Here is a 19,554-nt window from a genome sequence, read left to right as displayed (position 1 = left end):
GACTTCAAAATGACATTCTCCAAATTCCGAGTTATTTTTACTCTACCCTAACGAACCACAGTATATTGTTAATTAGCCTCCCTGACTCTAGTCACTCTTCCACCAGTTCCTACACCAGGCTACCAAACTCACTTAATATCCTGATCTACAAATCCTGCCAGTCCCTCACCTGAGACTCTTTAGTGGCTCCCCAGCGCTAATATAGACCGGACAAATTAACCTGACACTAAAGGCTTTTCGTAGTTTGACCCAGAACTACCTTCCTTTCTTTTTTCTTCCTTTATTTATGGAGAGAGGGAGAGAGCACTCTTGAGCGGGGCGGAGGGTGTGAATCCCAAGCAGGTCCATCAGTACAGAGCCTGACGCAGGGCTCGAACTCATGAACCGCGAGATCATGACCTGAGCCGAAACCAAGAGTCGAACGCCTAACTGACTGAGCCATGCAGGCACCTTCCAAACTACCTTTCTAGCCTCAATTTCTAATAGTCCCTGTCATCTGCCTATGCTCCAGTCACTTGTCGCCAAATGCACAAAGGAGGCTATTTCAGCTCGGTGCCTTTGTACCAAACACTCCTTTCTCTTGCAATGTCCTTATTCAACCTTCTTTTCCTGACATAGGTGTCACCCAACCTTCATTCTGTGTGCCAGGTACTGTGCTAGGCATTGGGAGTTCAAGGAAGAATAGGACAATGGCTTCCCATAAGGAGTCTTGAGTTTAATTAGGACAACACGTCCCAATTATCCCTTCTCCCTCACTATATCGTATTTTTTACTTTCTATATATCATGTTTTGTCATCTTAAAACTCCTTCTAGCTGGGGGTTGGGGGAGACTGCTGCTCCTGGGGATTAGCCAATTCTCAAGAGATAGGTGCGGTCAGGCTTGAGTACACCTTTAATATGCAAATTTACCAATCCAGACCCCTACACGTCCTCTATCCTACCCAGGCATCCCAGGAGGCAATATTGGTTTCCCTAAACACCCCAGGGCCAGCTAAAACTCAAAGCCTTCTGGAATTATTCAAACTAGCCAATCCTAAACTGTTCACCATGCCCTGTCTTGCCTTTCCCTCTGAAACCCTAATAGCAGACTCTGGCTTAACCTTCCCCTTACTCCCTCCTGTGTTTTCCCTGTGACCCCTGGTAGCAGGCCACACCTTCTGTCTCTAGGATCTGTAAATACAGTAAACTTGTGTTTTCCCTAAGCTCCTCTGTCTTCTCTTGTAGCTGCACCTGACTAAGCTTCTCATAAAAGAACACAAAACATTTACCTTCTGTACCAGTTGCTGAAAAAGTTGATACAGCTAGAGATGGCCAATGACACAAACACGCAAGTGTACCACAGGCTTCTGGGAAAGTTTGCTTCCAAGACAAAAAAGAATAGACCCAGAGCCATCCCTTCCTTCAGCCTTCAACGTGGGTGACGATGGAAGCTGGGGCGGTCACTTTACACCCGTGAGGGAAAGAACAAGAGAAGCCTTCAGACCAGAGCCCTGACAGCGATAACGAATGAGGCACCTGACTACGATATCCCCCACCCCGACCTCCAGCCTCCTTTATATCTGCGAAGAACCAACCCCTGCTCCTCTGAACCACCTGTTGATCAGGTTACCAATCACTTACAACTGAAAGCATTCTCTCCTGGTGGAGGTGGGGGATACTAAGCAAGTAATTGTTCCTAACAGCTTTAATAAGTGCCATGAAGAAACAGAGCGTGGAGTGAGAGGGTTTCACAGAGTGAGTGGGAGAATAATCAGAAAGACTGGGAGATAAAAATACGCATCCGTGCCAGGCAGAGGGAGCGGCTTCTGTACAAGCCCTAACAGAGGAAGAGTATGGTGTGGTGGAGGGACTAAAGCCAGCCAGAGGACAGTGAGTGGCAGAAGATGCGGGAAGACAGACAAGGCAGGAGGGGGCGCACTTGCGCCTGGCGCCACCCTCCCCTCCCCTTGCTTCCCCACCTCCACTCCCCCACCCCAGCGCTCCATTCCTAGGGCCCACCCATCTTCTTCCCCAGTTAAACTGGAGTTGTCACAAAACCTTTAACCATCTTTGTACCCCCAGCACCTAGCAGAGAGACATGGGAAGACACGTAATATCTGCTGAATAAAAATCATCATGACAATATTTTTATTAAAAATTATCCCCAAAGCATTGATCCAATAAGGGGCCTGATTCATAACTATTTTTTGAGGCCCCTTCTGCAATTAAGTCCCACCACCCATGCAGGTACTCCTTCTTCACATGATTGACTGAGATGCTTGTTCCAATAGAACCTTAATAGGGTTAAAATACTAGGTGAACTTCAGTAAGTCTCACAGCTCTATAATTTCCTGATTTTGAGGATTTTCTAAAATCACTAGGATCGTGGCTTTAATACCCCAGCAAAAGAGAAACAGAAGCAGAGAGAAATAGTTCCCTTATGAATCAAAACCATATCTGTATTTTTTAGAGTGGGCTTATAGATGACTTTATTTCATTTCCATTTATTTCTTAATTTTTATAATTGTCTTGATTCACTTAAATTACCTAAATCTATACAACTATGTACTTACAAAAGTACATAGAAGAAAACTTCCTCATCCATGAGTCCTTCGTTTATTCAGTATTTATCTGAAAAATACTTCATGGTTTTCATCATTAAAACTGAACCAGCAGTTTACATTTTAAAAGGCATGTAGCTTGGGGCACCTGGGTAGCTTAGTTGGTTAAGGATCCGACTTGGGCTCAGGTCCTGATCTCAAGGTTAGTGAGTTTGAGCCCCACTTCAGGCTCTGTGCTGACAGCTCAGAGCCTGGAGCCTGCTTCAGATTCTGTGTCTCCCTCTCTTTCTCTTCCCTCCCCCACCCCCAAGAATAAACGTTAAAAAAATAAAAATAAATAAAAAGTACATAGCCTTTGTTTGACTCATGTCTAGGAGTTCACACTTAAGAAAATACAGTATAGGGGAGCACCTGGGTGGCTCAGTTGAGCATCCAACTTTGGCTCAAGTCATGATCTCACGGTTCGAGGGTTCGAGCCCCACATTAGGCTCTGTGCTGACAGCTCAGAGCCTGGAGCCTGCTTCAGATTCTGTGTCTTCCTCTCTTTATCTGCCTCTCCCCTGCTCGAGCTGTCTTCGTCTCTCTCCTCTCTCTCAAAAATGAATATTAAGAGAATTTTTTAAAATACAACATAGGGATAAGCACACAATGTCAGTGTTGTGGTGGGGAGGGCAGTAGAGAGCAGTATATTATTGTTAGAATTGTTGGCATAGGGCAGTAATAAAAAGTAAACCAATTTTAGTTGGTTTTCTCGTTTTCAGGTTCCCTACACAAATGTACCCTTATTGCCTGTACCAGGCAGATGCTCCCACTGCCCTGCCTGGTGCCAAGCTGCTTGTCCCTGTCCCCACCACACCCCCAGACTCCATCCACAGGCAGCCTTCTTTTCACCATGCAGTCCTCAGTTCAGATGTCACCTCCATGAAAACCTCTTCCCTGGCCATCCCATCTGAGGCAGGGAAACCACCACTACTCCTTTCACAGCATTTACTACTATCTGAAAACATCTAGCTTACCTATTGTTTCTTTATCATGGGTCTCCCCGCAAAAGAAATTGAGCATCATCTCTGGCTCATGGCTGAATCCCAGCACCTGGAACTGCCTGGTATACCTATATAGTAGGCACCAAACAAATAATTGTAGAATAAATGAAAAAGATATACACACATAAATATGGATGCTCACTGCAAACAAGATTCATAAAAGCAAAAAACTGCAGGGACACCTGGGTGGCTCAGTCAGTTAAGCATCCGACTTCAGCATCAGGTCATGATCTTGTGGTTCGTGAGTTCGAGCCTCGTGTCGGGCTGTGTGCTGACAGCTCAGAACCTGGAGCCTGCTTCAGATTCTGTGTCTCCCCCTTTCTCTCTGCCCCTCCCCCACTCACTCTCTGTATATCTCTCAAAAATAAATAAACATTTTTAAAAAAGCAAAAAAAAATGCAACAATATGAATGCCCAGCAATAGATGAATGATTAAATTAGGATAGATCCATACAGTAGAATACTCTGCAGTGATTTAAAAAGAACATTTGCTGCCATGAAAAGATATTCATGGTATTGTAACAGTGTTGTATGGTGACAGATGGTAGCTACACTTGTGGTGAGCACAGCATAAGTATAGACTTGTCAAATCACTATGATGTACACCTGAAACCAATGTAACATTGTATGTCAACTACACTTCAGTTAAAAAAAAAAAAGATATCCACAATACACAATACTGTGAAATGTTTAAAAGTTGCAGAACAATACGTATACCATGATCCCATCTTTGCTAATGATAAAGAGATAAATGTAACCATATGGGCATATATAGTTGTGGGTTTTACAATAACAGGATTATACCGTATGTATTTTTAACATATACACATGTTTTTACACACATAAGAAAAAATGTGTAAGACTAGGATATTAAGAAGACAGGCAAGGCCTACATCTTTTAGCCCATATAATTCCATATCATTTGAATTTTTGGAACACTTGTAAACCTTCTGCAAATTAAAAAAAATAACACTTTTATTTTGTAGTGGGTAGACTGAAATAGGTTTCAAGCTGTTGAAAAATTGAGATATCTTTTTAAAAAATATTTTATGCTCACATTTTCTTATCTAAGTTAACTTTAAAATATGTAAAAATAAATACTTTAAAAGTATATTTTATTTATTTTATTTTATTTATATTTTAAAAAGTAATTAATCTCATGACTGCCAAAACTTGGAAGCAACCAAGATGTCTTTCAATAACTGAATGGATAAACTTACTGTGGTACATCCATACAGTGGAATACAATTCATCAGTAAAAAGAAATGAGCCAAACCCATAAAATGTATAACACCAAGAGTGAACCCTAAGGTCAATGGTGGACCTTGTGTGATTACAATGTGTCAACGCAGGTCCATCCTTGATTAAAAAAAAAACAACAAACATTCTGGTGAGTGATACTGATAACGGGGGAAGTTACACATGTGTCGGGGAGGGCATACACAGGAAATTTTTATGCCTTCCTCTCAATTTTATCGTAAACCTAAAACTGCTCTAAAAAAGCAAAGTCTTAAAAAAAAGCTTTAAAAACTCAACATTTCTGTACTTTAAAATTTAAACTATACAATTATCATCTAAAATCTGTTTTTTGAAATAAATTCCAACCCACCACACACACCCCCACCCGCCCCCACCCACACACACACACACCAAAAGGAGGGAGAAAGGGAGGAACTCTCAAGCCATGAAAAGACACGGAGGAATCTTGAAAGCATATTTCCAAATGAAAGAAGCCCATCTGAAAAGGCTGAATACTATGTAATTCCAGCTATATGCCATTGTGGAAAAACTATGGACGCAGTGAAAACATGACTGATTGGCAGGGGTTAGGAGAGTGGGAGGGAGGAATAAACAGGTTGGAACACAGGATTTTTAGGGCAGTAGACATATTGTGTATGATACCAGAATGGTGGACATGTGTCATTCTACATTTGTCAAATCCCACAAAACCTACAACACAAAGAATGAACTCCAGTGTAAACTATAGGCTTTAGTTCATAATAGTGTATCAATATTGGCTCATCAATTGTAACAAATGTGCTACACTAATGTAAGATGTTCATAATATAGAGGCAAATGGGGGTGGGGTGGGGGCAGAGGTGAGGGGATATATGGGAACTCTACTTTCTGACACAATTTTTCTGTAAACCTAAAACTTCTCTTAAAAATAAAATCTATTGGGGCGCCTGGGTGGCTCAGTCGGTTAAGCGTCCGACTTCGGCTCAGGTCACAATCTTACTGTCCGTGAGTTGGAGCCCCGCGTTGGGCTCTGTCCTTACTGCTCAGATTCTGGAGCCTGTTTCAGATTCTGTGTCTCCCTCTCTCTCTGACCCTCCCCCGTTCATGCTCTGTCTCTCCCTGTCTCAAAAATAAATAAAACGTTAAAAAAATTTAAAAAAAATAAAATAAAATCTATTAATTTTTTAAAAGTTCATTACTGCTGCATTATACGTTTCTTAAATATTATTATCTTACTAAATTCACATATCTAAAATGTAAACTTTAAAGCAAAAACCAGGGATTTAAGTAGTTTTCATACAGATGCTATATTCCAAAGGAAAATAAATGACTTGGTATTTGGGGTCTAAAACCTGATGTGAAAACTCCAGCTCCCCTGTAGATATTTTGTTATGTTTTTAATTTTCCACTGGAATGATTTATATCAGTCAGGTCACACTAAAATTTTTTTCCCAAAATTATAGCTCCTCAATGAATTTCTTTCTCTTAGAAAGTGTCCAAGTCTTCTGTATTGCAATAGAACATGCAATGGAAAACACACCCACACCTATACTCACACAGAACCAAAGAAACTTTCTTAATAATCCCATGTATTTGTAGAAAAAACTTTGATGATAAGGCATAAAAAATATTAGGTAAGTGCCTTGAGATTCTCAGATGAAAAAGGAAAAACTGGTAATTCTGGTTGCATAGAAATTCATGCCACTAATGGTCTGCCTGAGAACAGTTATTTATTTATTTTTTTTAAATAACTTTGGGGCGCCTGGGTGGCTCAGTCCGTTAAGTGTCCGACTTCGGCTCAGGTCATGATCTCACAGTTTGTGGGTTCGAGCCCCAGGTCAGGCTCTGCGCTGACACTCAGAGCCTGGAGCCTGCTTCCGTTTCTGTGTCTCCCTCCCTCTCTGCCCCTCCCCTGCTCACGCTCTGTCTCTCTCTCTGTCTCGCAAAAATAAATAACAGGTGAAAAAAAATTTTAATTTTAAATAACTTTTAATCTGACACTACCTGTTTACAAAATCCATTGCTTCATTCCAATCCATTGCTGTAACAACTAGAAATCCAAAACAATGGCATTTCATAGTTAAAGCAGAACGTTGTTAAAATTCCTATTTCACACAAATGCTAAATATCTGTGGAAGAGACAAACATGACTATATTGATTAACATGCCTCTATTCTACTTCTCTTAATATATGGACACATTTTAAATACATGTATATTGTCAACTCTGCATAGAACCATAGAATCTCAGTTGGACAGGACCTATGAGGTCACCTACACTGACTTACCATCCAATGAGTTAGATCTTTTACCACACCCTTGACTTGTCTGATACCTACACCATCAGTTGGTACTCTTTCTATAAAGGGACAGAGAGTAAATAGTTGAGGCTTTGTGGTCATCCAGTCTCTGTTACAGTTGCTAACTCTGCCAATGTAACACAGAAGCAACAGAAGACAAAACATGAATGAATGGGCTGTGATCCAATAAATCTTTATTTGCAAAACAGGCAATAGGCCAGATCTGGCCTGAAAGCCATGGTATGCCAATCCCTGATGTAGACCACTCCTAGTTATTGATAAAATTCCATTAGATACATTAGATACCTTTACAGGAAAATTCTTTGTCAAAGTGAATTGAAATAAACAAATTCACCCATTACTATAACCAAAATTATCACTTTCTAGAACAACATAAAAGACTTATCTTTTTCCATGTATCAGCCCTTCAAATACTTGAAGTAAACTATCATGATTCCCTCAAGTATTCTTTTCTCAAGTCTAAATACCTTCAATGCCTTCAAGCATTACCTATATTGTGATGTAGTTTTCCAGACCACGTAACCATTTGATCACTCTCTTGAGTACATTCTCCAGCCCATCAATGATGCTTTCAAGTGCAAACTACACATATATGACATATGGTTTTAAAAATATATAGCAATCAAGATGTAATTTTAATTTTAGAATTTGGCTGTGTCCACATGCAAATGTTTTTCGTTTTTTGTGTTTTGAGGGCTTTTTTCCCCCAGAATTTCCATTTAGTTTTTAAGAAAAATATATTTTGTACAGATTTAGTCGAAAGTTTATGCCCAGCTGTGCACTGACAGCACGAAGCCTGCTTGGGATTCTCTCTCTGTCCCTTTCCCACTCATGCGTTCTCTCTCAAAATAAATAAGTAAACTTAGGGAAAAAAAGTTTGTGCTCAGAATTATAACTCTATACATTAATTTTAAATGGTTACCAATGGGAAAAGTAGCTTTAATGAAACAATAGACTTAGGGACAACTGGGTAGCTCAGTTCATTAAGCGTCTGAGCCTTGATTTCAGCTCAGGTCATGATCTCACAGTTTATGAGATGGAGCCCCGAGTTGGGCTCTATGCTGACAGTGTGTAGAGCCTGCTTGGGATTCTCTCTCTCCCTCTCTGACTTTTCATTGCTCTTTCTCAAAATAAATAAATAAACTCTAAAATTAAAATAAAACAATAGACTCAAATGGTTTCTAGGTATCAAAAAATGTTGGCGAATCTTACCACCACAATTGGAATCACATAGTGCAATTTGCAAAAGAAAGCCATCAGTCATTCTTTCTGACCAAATGAAACACAGACGGGGAAGAAAATACACACTTCTGCAGCATGTCCTGGGATCTCCTGGCACCTTTCCAAAGAGCTGCTACAATCGTAGCCAAGCCACCTCTAAATGATGTTGCCTGTTGAATTCCACATTTCAATAACTTCGGATGAAAGCACACTCATGTTTTTAAAAGACAATTTAATTCTGATTTTCTTATGTCATAGCACCCTTAAATAAATAAAGTTTTTTAACAACCAGAAGAAAATAAGGCGATATTTATTTAACCATAAATATACCACATGTAGTCTGACCTTGCCACCTATTTCTGTAACTTCTCTTTACCGTGGTTTAATTTTTTGATAATTCAGTACTTTAACCAACACTGCACACAGTACATGCTAGAGGAATGAATTCACTCTCTACCATCTATTTTTATTTGTAATGGCATTCCAATTTATAATGTTGGTGAAGCTTGATTTACATTCTCTGCTGCATGCTTCCTGTTTACCTATCATCAAGAAAGCTCTCCCTGGTAATCCCATCCATGTATATAACTTCAAACACTATCCACAGAGGGACAACCACCAAATTTATTTCTCTAGCCCAGTTTCTCTGCAGGGATGACCCATATATCCAAGAGCCTAGTGGCATTTCCACCTGGCCAGTCCAACTGCCACTAGAACCCCACGTGCAGAGATGGAGTCCTATGGGTCACCTAATGAGAGCAAACGTTTATTTGTTCTTTATTCTGGGCCAGGCTCTATGCTAAGTGCTTTCTGTGGATTTTCTCACGTAAGCTTCACGGTACAATTAAACATGGCACACTCATGTCCTTTTACATGAAACCCCATTAAAATGATAGCATAGCATCGGGTCACCTTGGTGGCTTAGTCAGTTAAGCATCTGACTTCGGCTTGGGTCATGATCTCGCAGTTCGTGAGTTCAAGCCCCGCATTAGGCTCTGTGCTGTCAGTGCAGAGCCTGCTTCAGATGTTCTGTTTCTCTCTCTCTCTCAAAAATAAATAAAACATTTAAAAAATAAAATAAAATAATAGAATCAAAATACAAAAAATGTAGCAGACATCATTCATTGCCTACCCACTACTCATTATCCTCCCCTTCTTTCTGGCCAAGAGAACACCAATTTTGTTCAGGGAATCAATATGCCAAACCAATTTCCCAGTCTTCTTTGTAGCAAGGAATATTCATATGGCCCTATACAAGCCAGTGAAATACCCACAGATGTAAGCTGGGGCAAGTTTGGGGAAAGCAACACAACCATTATCCCTTCTTGCCTTCTTCATGTCTTAATTATGGATATTCTGTACAGCTGCACTTTCCCTTTTCCTGACCACAAAGGAAAGGCTGAGCAAATCTCAGAAACATTGACCCTGATGCTACCAAGCTACTGAACCAAGGCCAGTAACCATCTACCTGCAGACTTCTTGTTACCAAGAAAAATGAACCCATTTGTTTTATCCTTTCTAAGTTCTGTTTTTCTATTAACTTGCAGCTAAAAATAGTTCCAGCTGATACAGAACTATAACCTGAGCAAGAGGTTTCAACAAATTAGAAGGAAAGCGGATGGAGGATAAGTAACTACACAGAAAAACCAAAGATGCTTCGGCCTAAGTGCCTGCAGAACCAAAAACAAGGAGAAGCTAGTCAGCTTACCTCATGACTCCACAGAAGACTTTGGATCTGGAGGCACCAGGAAGGAAAGACAGGACCTACAGATTTAACATTTGGGAGGTTTCCCAACAAAAACATCATCTCTCCCTCAGAATTTATGGAAAATTTCCTTAAAAGTCTGTTTATTCTTGGGGTGCTTGGTGGCTCAGTTAATTAAGTGTCCAACTTCGGCTCAGGTCATGACCTCGCAGTTCATGGGTTCGAACCCTGCACTGGGCTCTGTGCTGACAGAGCCTGGAGCCTGCTTCAGATTCTGCCCCTCCTCTGCCCCTCCTCTGCTCGCATTCTGTCTCCCTCTCAAAAATAAATTAACATTAAAAAAATTTTTTTAAGTCTGTTTATTCTTGGCTGTCTGTTCATATTTATGAATAAAAGAAGAGGAAAGAGAAACAGTGCAAAAAGCAGAAGGAAACAAAATGAAAAAACGCACACACAATACCATCAGGGAAATCTGAAGAAAACAAGGACAAGACTCTATGAAGCAGACACAACAAAATTAATCGGAAAGTTGGAAGACAAAATTGAGACAGTTTCCAGATAGTAAAGTTTGAAAGCTAGCACAGAAAAACAAAGAAAAGAAAAGAAAAGAAAAGAAAAGAAAAGAAAAGAAAAGAAAAAAGAAAAATCAAAGAATCATGTCCATAAGCAAGTTTCAGAAGAGGACAACCAAAAAGAGAGCGGGAAAGAAATCTTCAAAGACACAGAAATTCTCCTCCTCCCAGAGCCCAGCATTTCAAATGAAATTAAAACATGCGCTCTGGCAGAGGACTGAAACACAGAAAAAGAAGGATACACTGAATATCTAAAACATTTTCTGAGGAAAATAAACAGATATATTTTCAAATCCCTGGTATGAGAAAGACATCAAATCTCTGGGCAGTCTCACGAGAAGTCATGGAGTTATGCCATCAAAATTCTGGGTGGGTGATGATTTGGGGGCTTGGGATTTTAAAACTCGAACAATCCATCAAGTATGAGTGTAAATGAAGGCGGTTAAGGGTTCAAACTTTTTGTCTCTCTCGTATCTTTCCTTGTGAAGCTAGTGGAGAATTAGGCTTCAACAAACAAAGGAATAAGTCCAGGAAGATAAAAATATGATTGAGAAAACAGGAACCCACTCCACAGGAAAGGGACAAAGGGAAGCATGAGAATGACAGCTGTCCAGCAGGCACAGACCCAGACTGGGGAGAAGACAAGCCTCAGGGAAAGTGTAACAGACTTTTCACTCTGACATTTGGAGATAGATCTGCTGTAGAGTTTAGAAAAATATATTGATGGGTATATAGAGTTTCTGTTAGAGAAAAATAGTAAAAGTCTTAGAGACTTAGAGAAAGACTTAGAGAAAACTCTTTCAACAATATGAAACTGCTATTTTGTGGCTCAAAATTTTGTCAAACATTGGTAGTTTCATATTGCTCAACCTAACTTACAGGTGCATGATATGATGTAGGAAATTCGCTTTAATACTCTAACAATGAGAAAAGTAAAAGAAAAGTTGGAGGAATATGTGAAATAAGAATGTCATAAATTGTTATTGAAACCAGGTAACAGACACATGATGCTCATTGTCCCATTCTCTCTATCCATGGATCTGCTTGAAAATCCCGTAATAAAAAGCAATTTAAAAAGGACAATACCAAAACGTGCCGAATTTCAGTAATTTTTCAGACAGCTGAAGGAAGTTCCACTGAGCAACAGTCAGATGAAATCTGGTTAAAGAACCACTGGACACAGAAAAAAAAGTCAGTGCAAGAGCCTATCTACACTAGAACTTCACTCACAGCAGGGCAGGAAACATCGCAGATGTCTCACATCCCCCTTCCATCCCTTCCTTTCTGCACTGACTCTGCTGATTCCAGGACTGAATTGTGCAACAAAACATGGCTCCTGCAAGCTGTTACAATTCCTTACACCACAATTAAATAAGACAACCGTTTCTCACTGCCCATCAATTTTCTCCCAGCTCATTTCTCATTTTGTCTGAACTTAGGTTCGGGATTCATCCTTCTATTCACACTCTTGTAAATGCCCTCAAACCCTGCTCTCTCACTTCTGCTCCTTATAGCTGGCAACAACCAAGCCCTGGATGAACCCCACTTCATGCCTCTACTGCATACATATCCAGAGAACTAAGTATTACGGGAGAAAATCACCTAAACCAACTGACAGGCTTAATGTTATATTTATTATCACAAACTATAAACTGGCAATTTTATTATCATTGCCATTTTAAAAGCAGCAAAATTATTTTCAAGAAGCAAGGTGTAAAACTGACAGCCAATTTCACAACAAAACAATGCATGAGTTAGACATTGTAATGTTATCCACAGGGTACTGGAAAAAATAACTGCTATGTCAGAGTTCTACATGAAACAAAGATATTTTCCAAGAATGAAGGTAAAATAAAAACACGTAGAGACAAACCAAAACTGAAGTAACACATCACCAGCTGCCCAAATGAAGGAAAATACTAAAGAACATTTTTTGGCAGAATGGAAATATTCCTACACAGAAGCTCAGAGAATTAGGAAGGAAAAAAATAACAAAACAAATGGCAAATATATAGAATACCCCCCAAAATACTGACTTTTAAAAATAATTTCTTATGAGTTTTAAAATAGGTCATTAAAATTAGCATCTAGGGGGGCGCCTGGGTGGCGCAGTCGGTTGGGCGTCCGACTTCAGCCAGGTCACGATCTCGCCGTCCGTGGGTTCGAGCCCCGCGTCGGGCTCTGGGCTGATGGCTCGGAGCCTGGAGCCTGTTTCGGATTCTGTGTCTCCCTCTCTCTCTGCCCCTCCCCCGTTCATGCTCTGTCTCTCTCTGTCCCAAAAATAAATAAACGTAGAAAAAAAAAATTTTTTTTTTAAATTAGCATCTAGGGGCGCCTGGGTGGCTCAGTCGGTTGATGGTCTGACTTCAGCTCAGGTCATAATCTCACGGCTGGTGGGTTGGAGCCCCACATGGGGCTCTGTGCTGACAGCTCAAAGCGTGGAGCCCCCGGATTCTGTGACTCCCTCCTCTCTCTGCCCTCCCCTGCTTGCACTGTGTCTCTCCCTCTCTATCTCTCTCAAAAATAAATAAACATTAAAAAAATTAGCATCTAAATAAATAGTGAGTTAAATGAACTTAAATAAATAGCAAGTTAAATGTTAGAGATGTTGCATTATTAGGAAAAGAGTAAAGAGATAAATTAATGTCAAATTTTGAGCAGTTATGGTTGTATGTTGTATCTCTAGGAACTAATAAAAGAAACAAAAAGAATATACAACTTCTAACAGACAAAAAAAGTGGAATAATAAAAAATAATCAATTTAAATAAAGGCTAGAAAGAAGAAAAGGAAAACAGAACTAATAAGACAAAGGGGAAAATACAGTAAGATACACATTTAATTCTAAACATTAATGATTCCATTAAACTTAAATGGATAAATATACTAATTTAAAAACATGAGATACATATATAAAATATATTGAAATACACTTGAAACTAATATAACATTGTCCATCAACTACTTCAATAAAAACAAACAAAAGCACACAATGAGAAAGAAACATTGAAATTAAAATAATGAAAAGATACTCTATGCAAACATATATAAATAAAGTGTACATATCTCTGTTAATACCAGATAAAGTAACTTTAAGGCAAAAAACATTATTAAAGATAGAGAAGGACACTGGATATTTTTAAAAAACACATACCCAGAATGTCATTTGTTATTATTTGAAGAGGAACCAAAAATGAACTTATAGACTATCCAGAAAGCAATGAAAAGAACACTTTTTACCCAACCTATGTAACAAACAAAAGCTGTATTTAAGGGCAAATGCTTAATCATCTTCATTACTGACTTAAAAAGACTAAAATTAGGGGCACCTGGGTGGCTCATTTGGTTAAGCGTCTAACTCTTGATTTCGGCTCAGGTCATGATCTCCCAGTTTTGTGAGTTTAAACCCCACTTCAGTGCTCGCTTCGGCAGCACATATACTAAACCCCACTTCAGGCTCCAGCCTGACAGCATGAAGCCTGCTTGGGATTCTCTCTCTCATTCTCTCTGCCTCTTCCCCACTCACACACTCTCTCTCTTAAAATAAATAAACAAACTTTTCAAAAAATATCTTATTAAAAAAGAAAAAAAAAGACTAAACCTAAAGGGAACTACAATTCATGATGAAAACTTAAAGATCAACAAAGAAATAAAGAGGGAATTAGTAAAGATGAAAGTTGAAATTAATGACTGGAAAACCAAAAAAAAAAAGGGGAGAAATGATTAATAAATCCAAAATGTTGTTTTAATTTTTTTTAATGTTTATTTATTTTTGAGAGAGAGACAGACTGAGCACGAGCAGGGGAGGGGGAGAGGGAGACACATTATCCGAAGCAGCACAGAGCCCTATGCGGGGCTCTAACCCACACACTGCGAGATCATTATCTGAGCCGGAGTCCGACTCTTAGCCGGCTGAGCCACCCAGACGCCCGCAAAATGTTTTTTTTTTTTTTTTAATATATCAACACATAAATCCTTTCTAAACCCAATTAAGGAAAAAGAAGAGAATCAAATTATATAAGATTAGGAAAATTTCAAAGAACATATGACCGCAAATCAAAAGAGATTTTTTTAAAGTATAAAATCCATGACAAGCAATTTGAAAACCTAGAAAACCTGGATAATTTCTTAGGAAAACATAAATGAATCTGGGAAAAGTGGAAAATTCAAACAACCAATTACAATACGCTAGATTGGGGGATGCCTGGGTGGCTCAGTCTCTTGAGCAACTGACTCGATTTCGGCTCAGGTCACCATCCTAGGATCATGGTATAGAGCCCAAAGTCAGGCTCCACATTGAGTGTGGAGTTTGCTTGGGATTATCTCTCTCTCTCTCTCTCCCTCTACCCCTCTACCCTAATGGTTCATGCTATCTCTAAAATTAAAAAAATAATAATAACAATAACAGAAAGAAAAATAAAAACAATTGGTAGCCCACCATTGAGAAGGTACAAGGACCAAGTGATTTCATAACTTGTTTCAGCTAACTTAATAACAGAAATTCCAATATTATTCAAGTTATTCCAGAATGAAGGAAAAAATGGAAAATTTCCTAATACATTTTACGAAGCCAACAAAATTTTAACACTAAAACATAATAAAGAAAATTTTTTAAAAGAAACCATAATCCCTCTTATAAATATAGATGCAAAAATTCTAAATAAAATATTAACAAGTAATATTCAGCTATGATTCAAAAGAATAACACTCTGTGACCAATCAGAGCTTAATTCAAGGAATGCAAAGTGAAATTCAATGTGATAAAGTACATTTAATGAAAATCAACAGCAAACTATTCTACTTGGTGAAACAAAACCATTTCAAATACATTCAGACAGGGATGCCCACTATTGCTATTATTCAACATTGTCTTGATGGGTTTGGCGAATGAAATGAAAAAAAAAAAAACATTATTTTTTGCTAATTACACACTTGTCTACTTAAAAAACCCAATAGGGGCGCCTGGGTGGCGCAGTCGGTTAAGCGTCCGACTTCAGCCAGGTCATGATCTCACGGTCCGTGAGTTCGAGCCCCGCGTCAGGCTCTGGGCTGATGGCTCGGAGCCTGGAGCCTGTTTCGGATTCTGTGTCTCCCTCTCTCTCTGCCCCTCCCCCGTTCATGCTCTGTCTCTCTCTGTCCCAAAAATAAATAAACGTTGAAAAAAAAAAATTAAAAAAAAAAAAAAAACCCAATAACTACAGTTTAACCCTCCCCCCCAAAAAACTTAGTAGAATTAATGAGAATATTTGATAAGGTAACTCTGATGTAAGATAAATATACAAAAGTCCTTAGGCTTTCCCTATTATAGCATGGGAAACAGAAATGGGAAAAATATTCCATACACAGTCATGAAAAGGGCAATAAAATATTGTTATGGAATGAATGTGTCCCCCCCACCCAGCCAAATTCACATGTTGATGCCTAATCCCCAATGTGATGGTATTTGGAGGTGGGGCTTTGGGGAGATAGTTAGATCATGAGGATGAGGGCAGACACCTCATGAATGGGATTGGTGCCCTTATAACAAGAGACCAGAAAGCTGACTGGCTCTCTTTCTGCCGTATGAGGACGGAATGAGAAGTTGGTAATCTACAACCCAGCCGGGGCTCTCACCAGAATTCGACAATGCTGGCACTCTAATCTCAGACTTCCAGCCTTCAGAACTGTGAGAAATAAAGTTCTGTTGCTTATAAGCCACCCAGTCTACAGGACTTTTGCTACAGTAGCCCAAACTAACACAAAGACTTAGGAATAAAGTCAGCAAGGAAAGCACAAAATCTTAATGATGATAGCCATAAAACCATACCGAAGGATAAATTTAAAAATCTGAGAAAATGAAAATGAAATATTCTTAGATGGGAAAATTTAATAACAATTCTCTTAATGTCATAAAAGTGTGGAATTAAAAAGCAAGTAAGGGGCGCCTGGGTGGCGCAGTCGGTTAAGCGTCCGACTTCAGCCAGGTCACGATCTCGCGGTCCAGGAGTTCGAGCCCCGCGTCAGGCTCTGGGCTGATGGCTCAGAGCCTGGAGCCTGTTTCCGATTCTGTGTCTCCCTCTCTCTCTGCCCCTCCCCCGTTCATGCTGTGTCTCTCTCTGTCCCAAAAATAAATAAACGTTGAAAAAAAATTAAAAAAAAAAAGCAAGTAAAATATGGACTCCTAAAGAGAAAAGGAACATTAGGTAAAAGCTAAAAAAAAGTCTGAATAAACTATGAACTTTAGTTAATACTAATACATCACTACTGGTTCATTAATTGTAACATAAGTATCGTACTAATATAAAATTTTAATGGGGGAAAGTGGGTGAGAAGTACATGGAAACTCTTGGTAGTATCTTCACAATTTTTCTGTAAATCTAAAACTTCTAAAAGATAAAGTTGGGGCATTTTTAAGATTTTATTTTTAAGTAATCTCTACACCCAATGTGGGGTTCTCACATCCCTGAGATCAAGAGTTGCATGCTCTACTGACTGAGTCAGCCAGGCACCCCTAAAGTTTATTTTAAAAAGCATATTTGTAAGACAAGCAGGGAAGTTTAAAAAAAAAAACAACTATAGTTTCAATTAAATGGATAAAAGTATCTTAAAGTTTAGAGAGAAAATAAATGCCCAAGAAAGCAAATAAATGAATAAAAAAAAATAGTGAAGGGAAATAACCTATAAAGCCAGTATAATTAAATCAATATGGAGTATTAGTCTAGGAATAGGTAAACAGATCTATTAAGGAAAGAGAACAGAACCCAGAATCCAGAAACAGAATCTAGTTTACATGTGATTTTAATACATGATAAAAATGTATTTCAACTTGATGGGGAAAGAGCGATTATTTAAAAATAGTGCTGGCACAACTGGCTGTTACATCATGGTAGAAAATAGTCCCCAGTCTCATATTCTAAATAAAAAACAAATTCCAGGTGGAATAAATGCTTAACATAATAAATAAAGCATCATAAAGGTAGAAGGAAACCTAGGGAACAACATTTATGATCTGTTTCTTAACCAGAAAGAAAAGATAACTATATGTGAGTTTATAAAAATTAAAAACAATTCGCGTCGCAAAAAAAAAAAAAAAAACTATCATAAATAAACAAAACTAATGAATGGGCAAAGGATAGAATTGGGAAAATACTTGCAAAAGAGATTACAGATAATGAGTTAGTAATCATTACCAATATACAAAGAGCTCTTAAACATTGGCAAGAGACAAGCAGCCCCACAGACAAATGGGGAAAGGATGTGAAAGGGAGTTAGTTCAGGAGAACAAACCCACATAGCCACAAGCATGAAGATGCTCAAAATAACCAGTAATTAGAGAAATGCAAATTACAGTGAAAAAATACCATATCACTCTACACCCAATCAGATCAAAGAAAAATTAGACAGCAATAATACCAATTGCCCACAGGATGAAGAGAAAAAAATGTAAATTGTTTACAGCTGTTTTGAAAAGCAGTCTGACAAATATTTTTAACATTAATAGTACACAGATACGTCAACCAACAAACTGCACTTCTGGGAATCTATCTCCCAAAAATAAAATCACCAATAAAATGTTTATTATAGCATTGCTCTTATTGGAAAAAAAAAGAGAGAGAGAAACAAAATGAATTTTCAGAAATAAGGTAATAAAAAATGGTGCACTAACACTGTCAATTATTAAGCGGCCATTGAAAAGAATGAATTGAAGCTCTACCATCTGACTTGGACAGATTTTCTGGGATGTATTTTTGTTTTGCTTTGGGTTTTTTTTTTAATTTTTTTTTAATGTTTATTTATTTTTGAGAGAAAGAGTGCAAGTGGGCGAGGGGCAGAGAGAAAGGGAGTCACAAAATCTGAAACAGGCTCCAGGCTCCAAGCTGTCAGCACAGAGCCTGACGTGGGGCTCAAACTCACAAACTGTGAGATCATGACCTGAGCTGAAGTCCGACACTTAACGGACTGAGCCACCCAGGTGTCCCTGTTTTGTTTTGTTTTTTAATTTCAGTATAATTGACATACGGTCTTAGGTGTACAATAGAGTGATTCATCAATTCTGTACATTACTCAGTGCTCATCATGAGTGTAATCTTAATCCCCTTCACCTATTCCACCCATCCCCTTACCCGCCTCCCCTCTGGTAACCATCTGTTTGTTCTTTATAGTTAAGAGTCTGGTTTTTGGTTTGTCTCTTTTTTCTTTGTTCATTTGTTTTGTTTCTTAAATTCCACACATGAGTGAAATCATATGGTATTTGTCTTTCTCTGACTTATTTGGCCTAGCATTATACTTTCTAGATCCATCCATGTTGTTGCAAATGGCAAGATTTCATTCTTTTTTATGGCTGAGTGATATTCCATTATATATACACCACACCCTCTTTATCCATTCATCTGTCAATGGACACTGGGGCTATTTCCATAATTTGGTTATTGTAAATAATGCTGCAATAAACACAAGGGTATATATATATATATATCTTTTTGAATTAGTGTTTTCATTTTCTTTGGGTAAATAGCCAGTAGTGGATCAGATGTATATGAGAAGGTGAATATGGAGACAAACATGGGAGGAAACCCACCCAGTTGCCAATATAGATTACTTGTAGAACTGAGAAGGAAAAGTGGGTGTGCAGGGGTTGAAAAGAAAAATTGGGTAGCATGTATGATATGATCATATTTATGTTAAGGATATTAATCAAAAATGGCTACAATGTGGATTAGGATATAACATGATAGGCATGAGAGTCAATCTTCCATGCAGCCTGCATTCTCAATACCTCATAGTCATTTGGCACTTTCTCATCCATTGAACTGTTTACAATAGAAGTCTCAGAATTTTTTCTTGTATGCGTGTGTGGCAATCCTACTGATAATTATTGTTTTTAATTAACTGTTAAAAGAATTTTATGAAACTAAAATTGTAGACCTCACTTTCCA

General features: G+C 38.5%; 1 protein-coding gene across 3 annotated transcripts in view; it reads right to left on the bottom strand.

Moving 5' to 3' along the window:
- Positions 1–19,554, bottom strand: part of ACYP2 (acylphosphatase 2) — a 190,388-nt gene that overhangs the window by 141,060 nt on the left and 29,774 nt on the right. For 2 of the 3 annotated variants that reach the window (XM_047851170.1, XM_047851168.1), the window contains exon 4: positions 3,558–3,652. The exons of the other annotated variant lie outside the window; for it this stretch is intronic. In XM_047851170.1, the coding sequence (XP_047707126.1) occupies positions 3,558–3,652 (95 nt within the window). The remainder of the gene's footprint in view (positions 1–3,557; positions 3,653–19,554) is intronic. 3 annotated transcript variants of the gene reach the window in all.

Source organism: Prionailurus viverrinus, chromosome A3 (assembly GCF_022837055.1).
Source record: "Prionailurus viverrinus isolate Anna chromosome A3, UM_Priviv_1.0, whole genome shotgun sequence".
Classification (NCBI taxonomy): Eukaryota; Metazoa; Chordata; class Mammalia; order Carnivora; family Felidae; genus Prionailurus; species Prionailurus viverrinus.
This window is presented reverse-complemented; position numbering and strand designations above follow the sequence as displayed.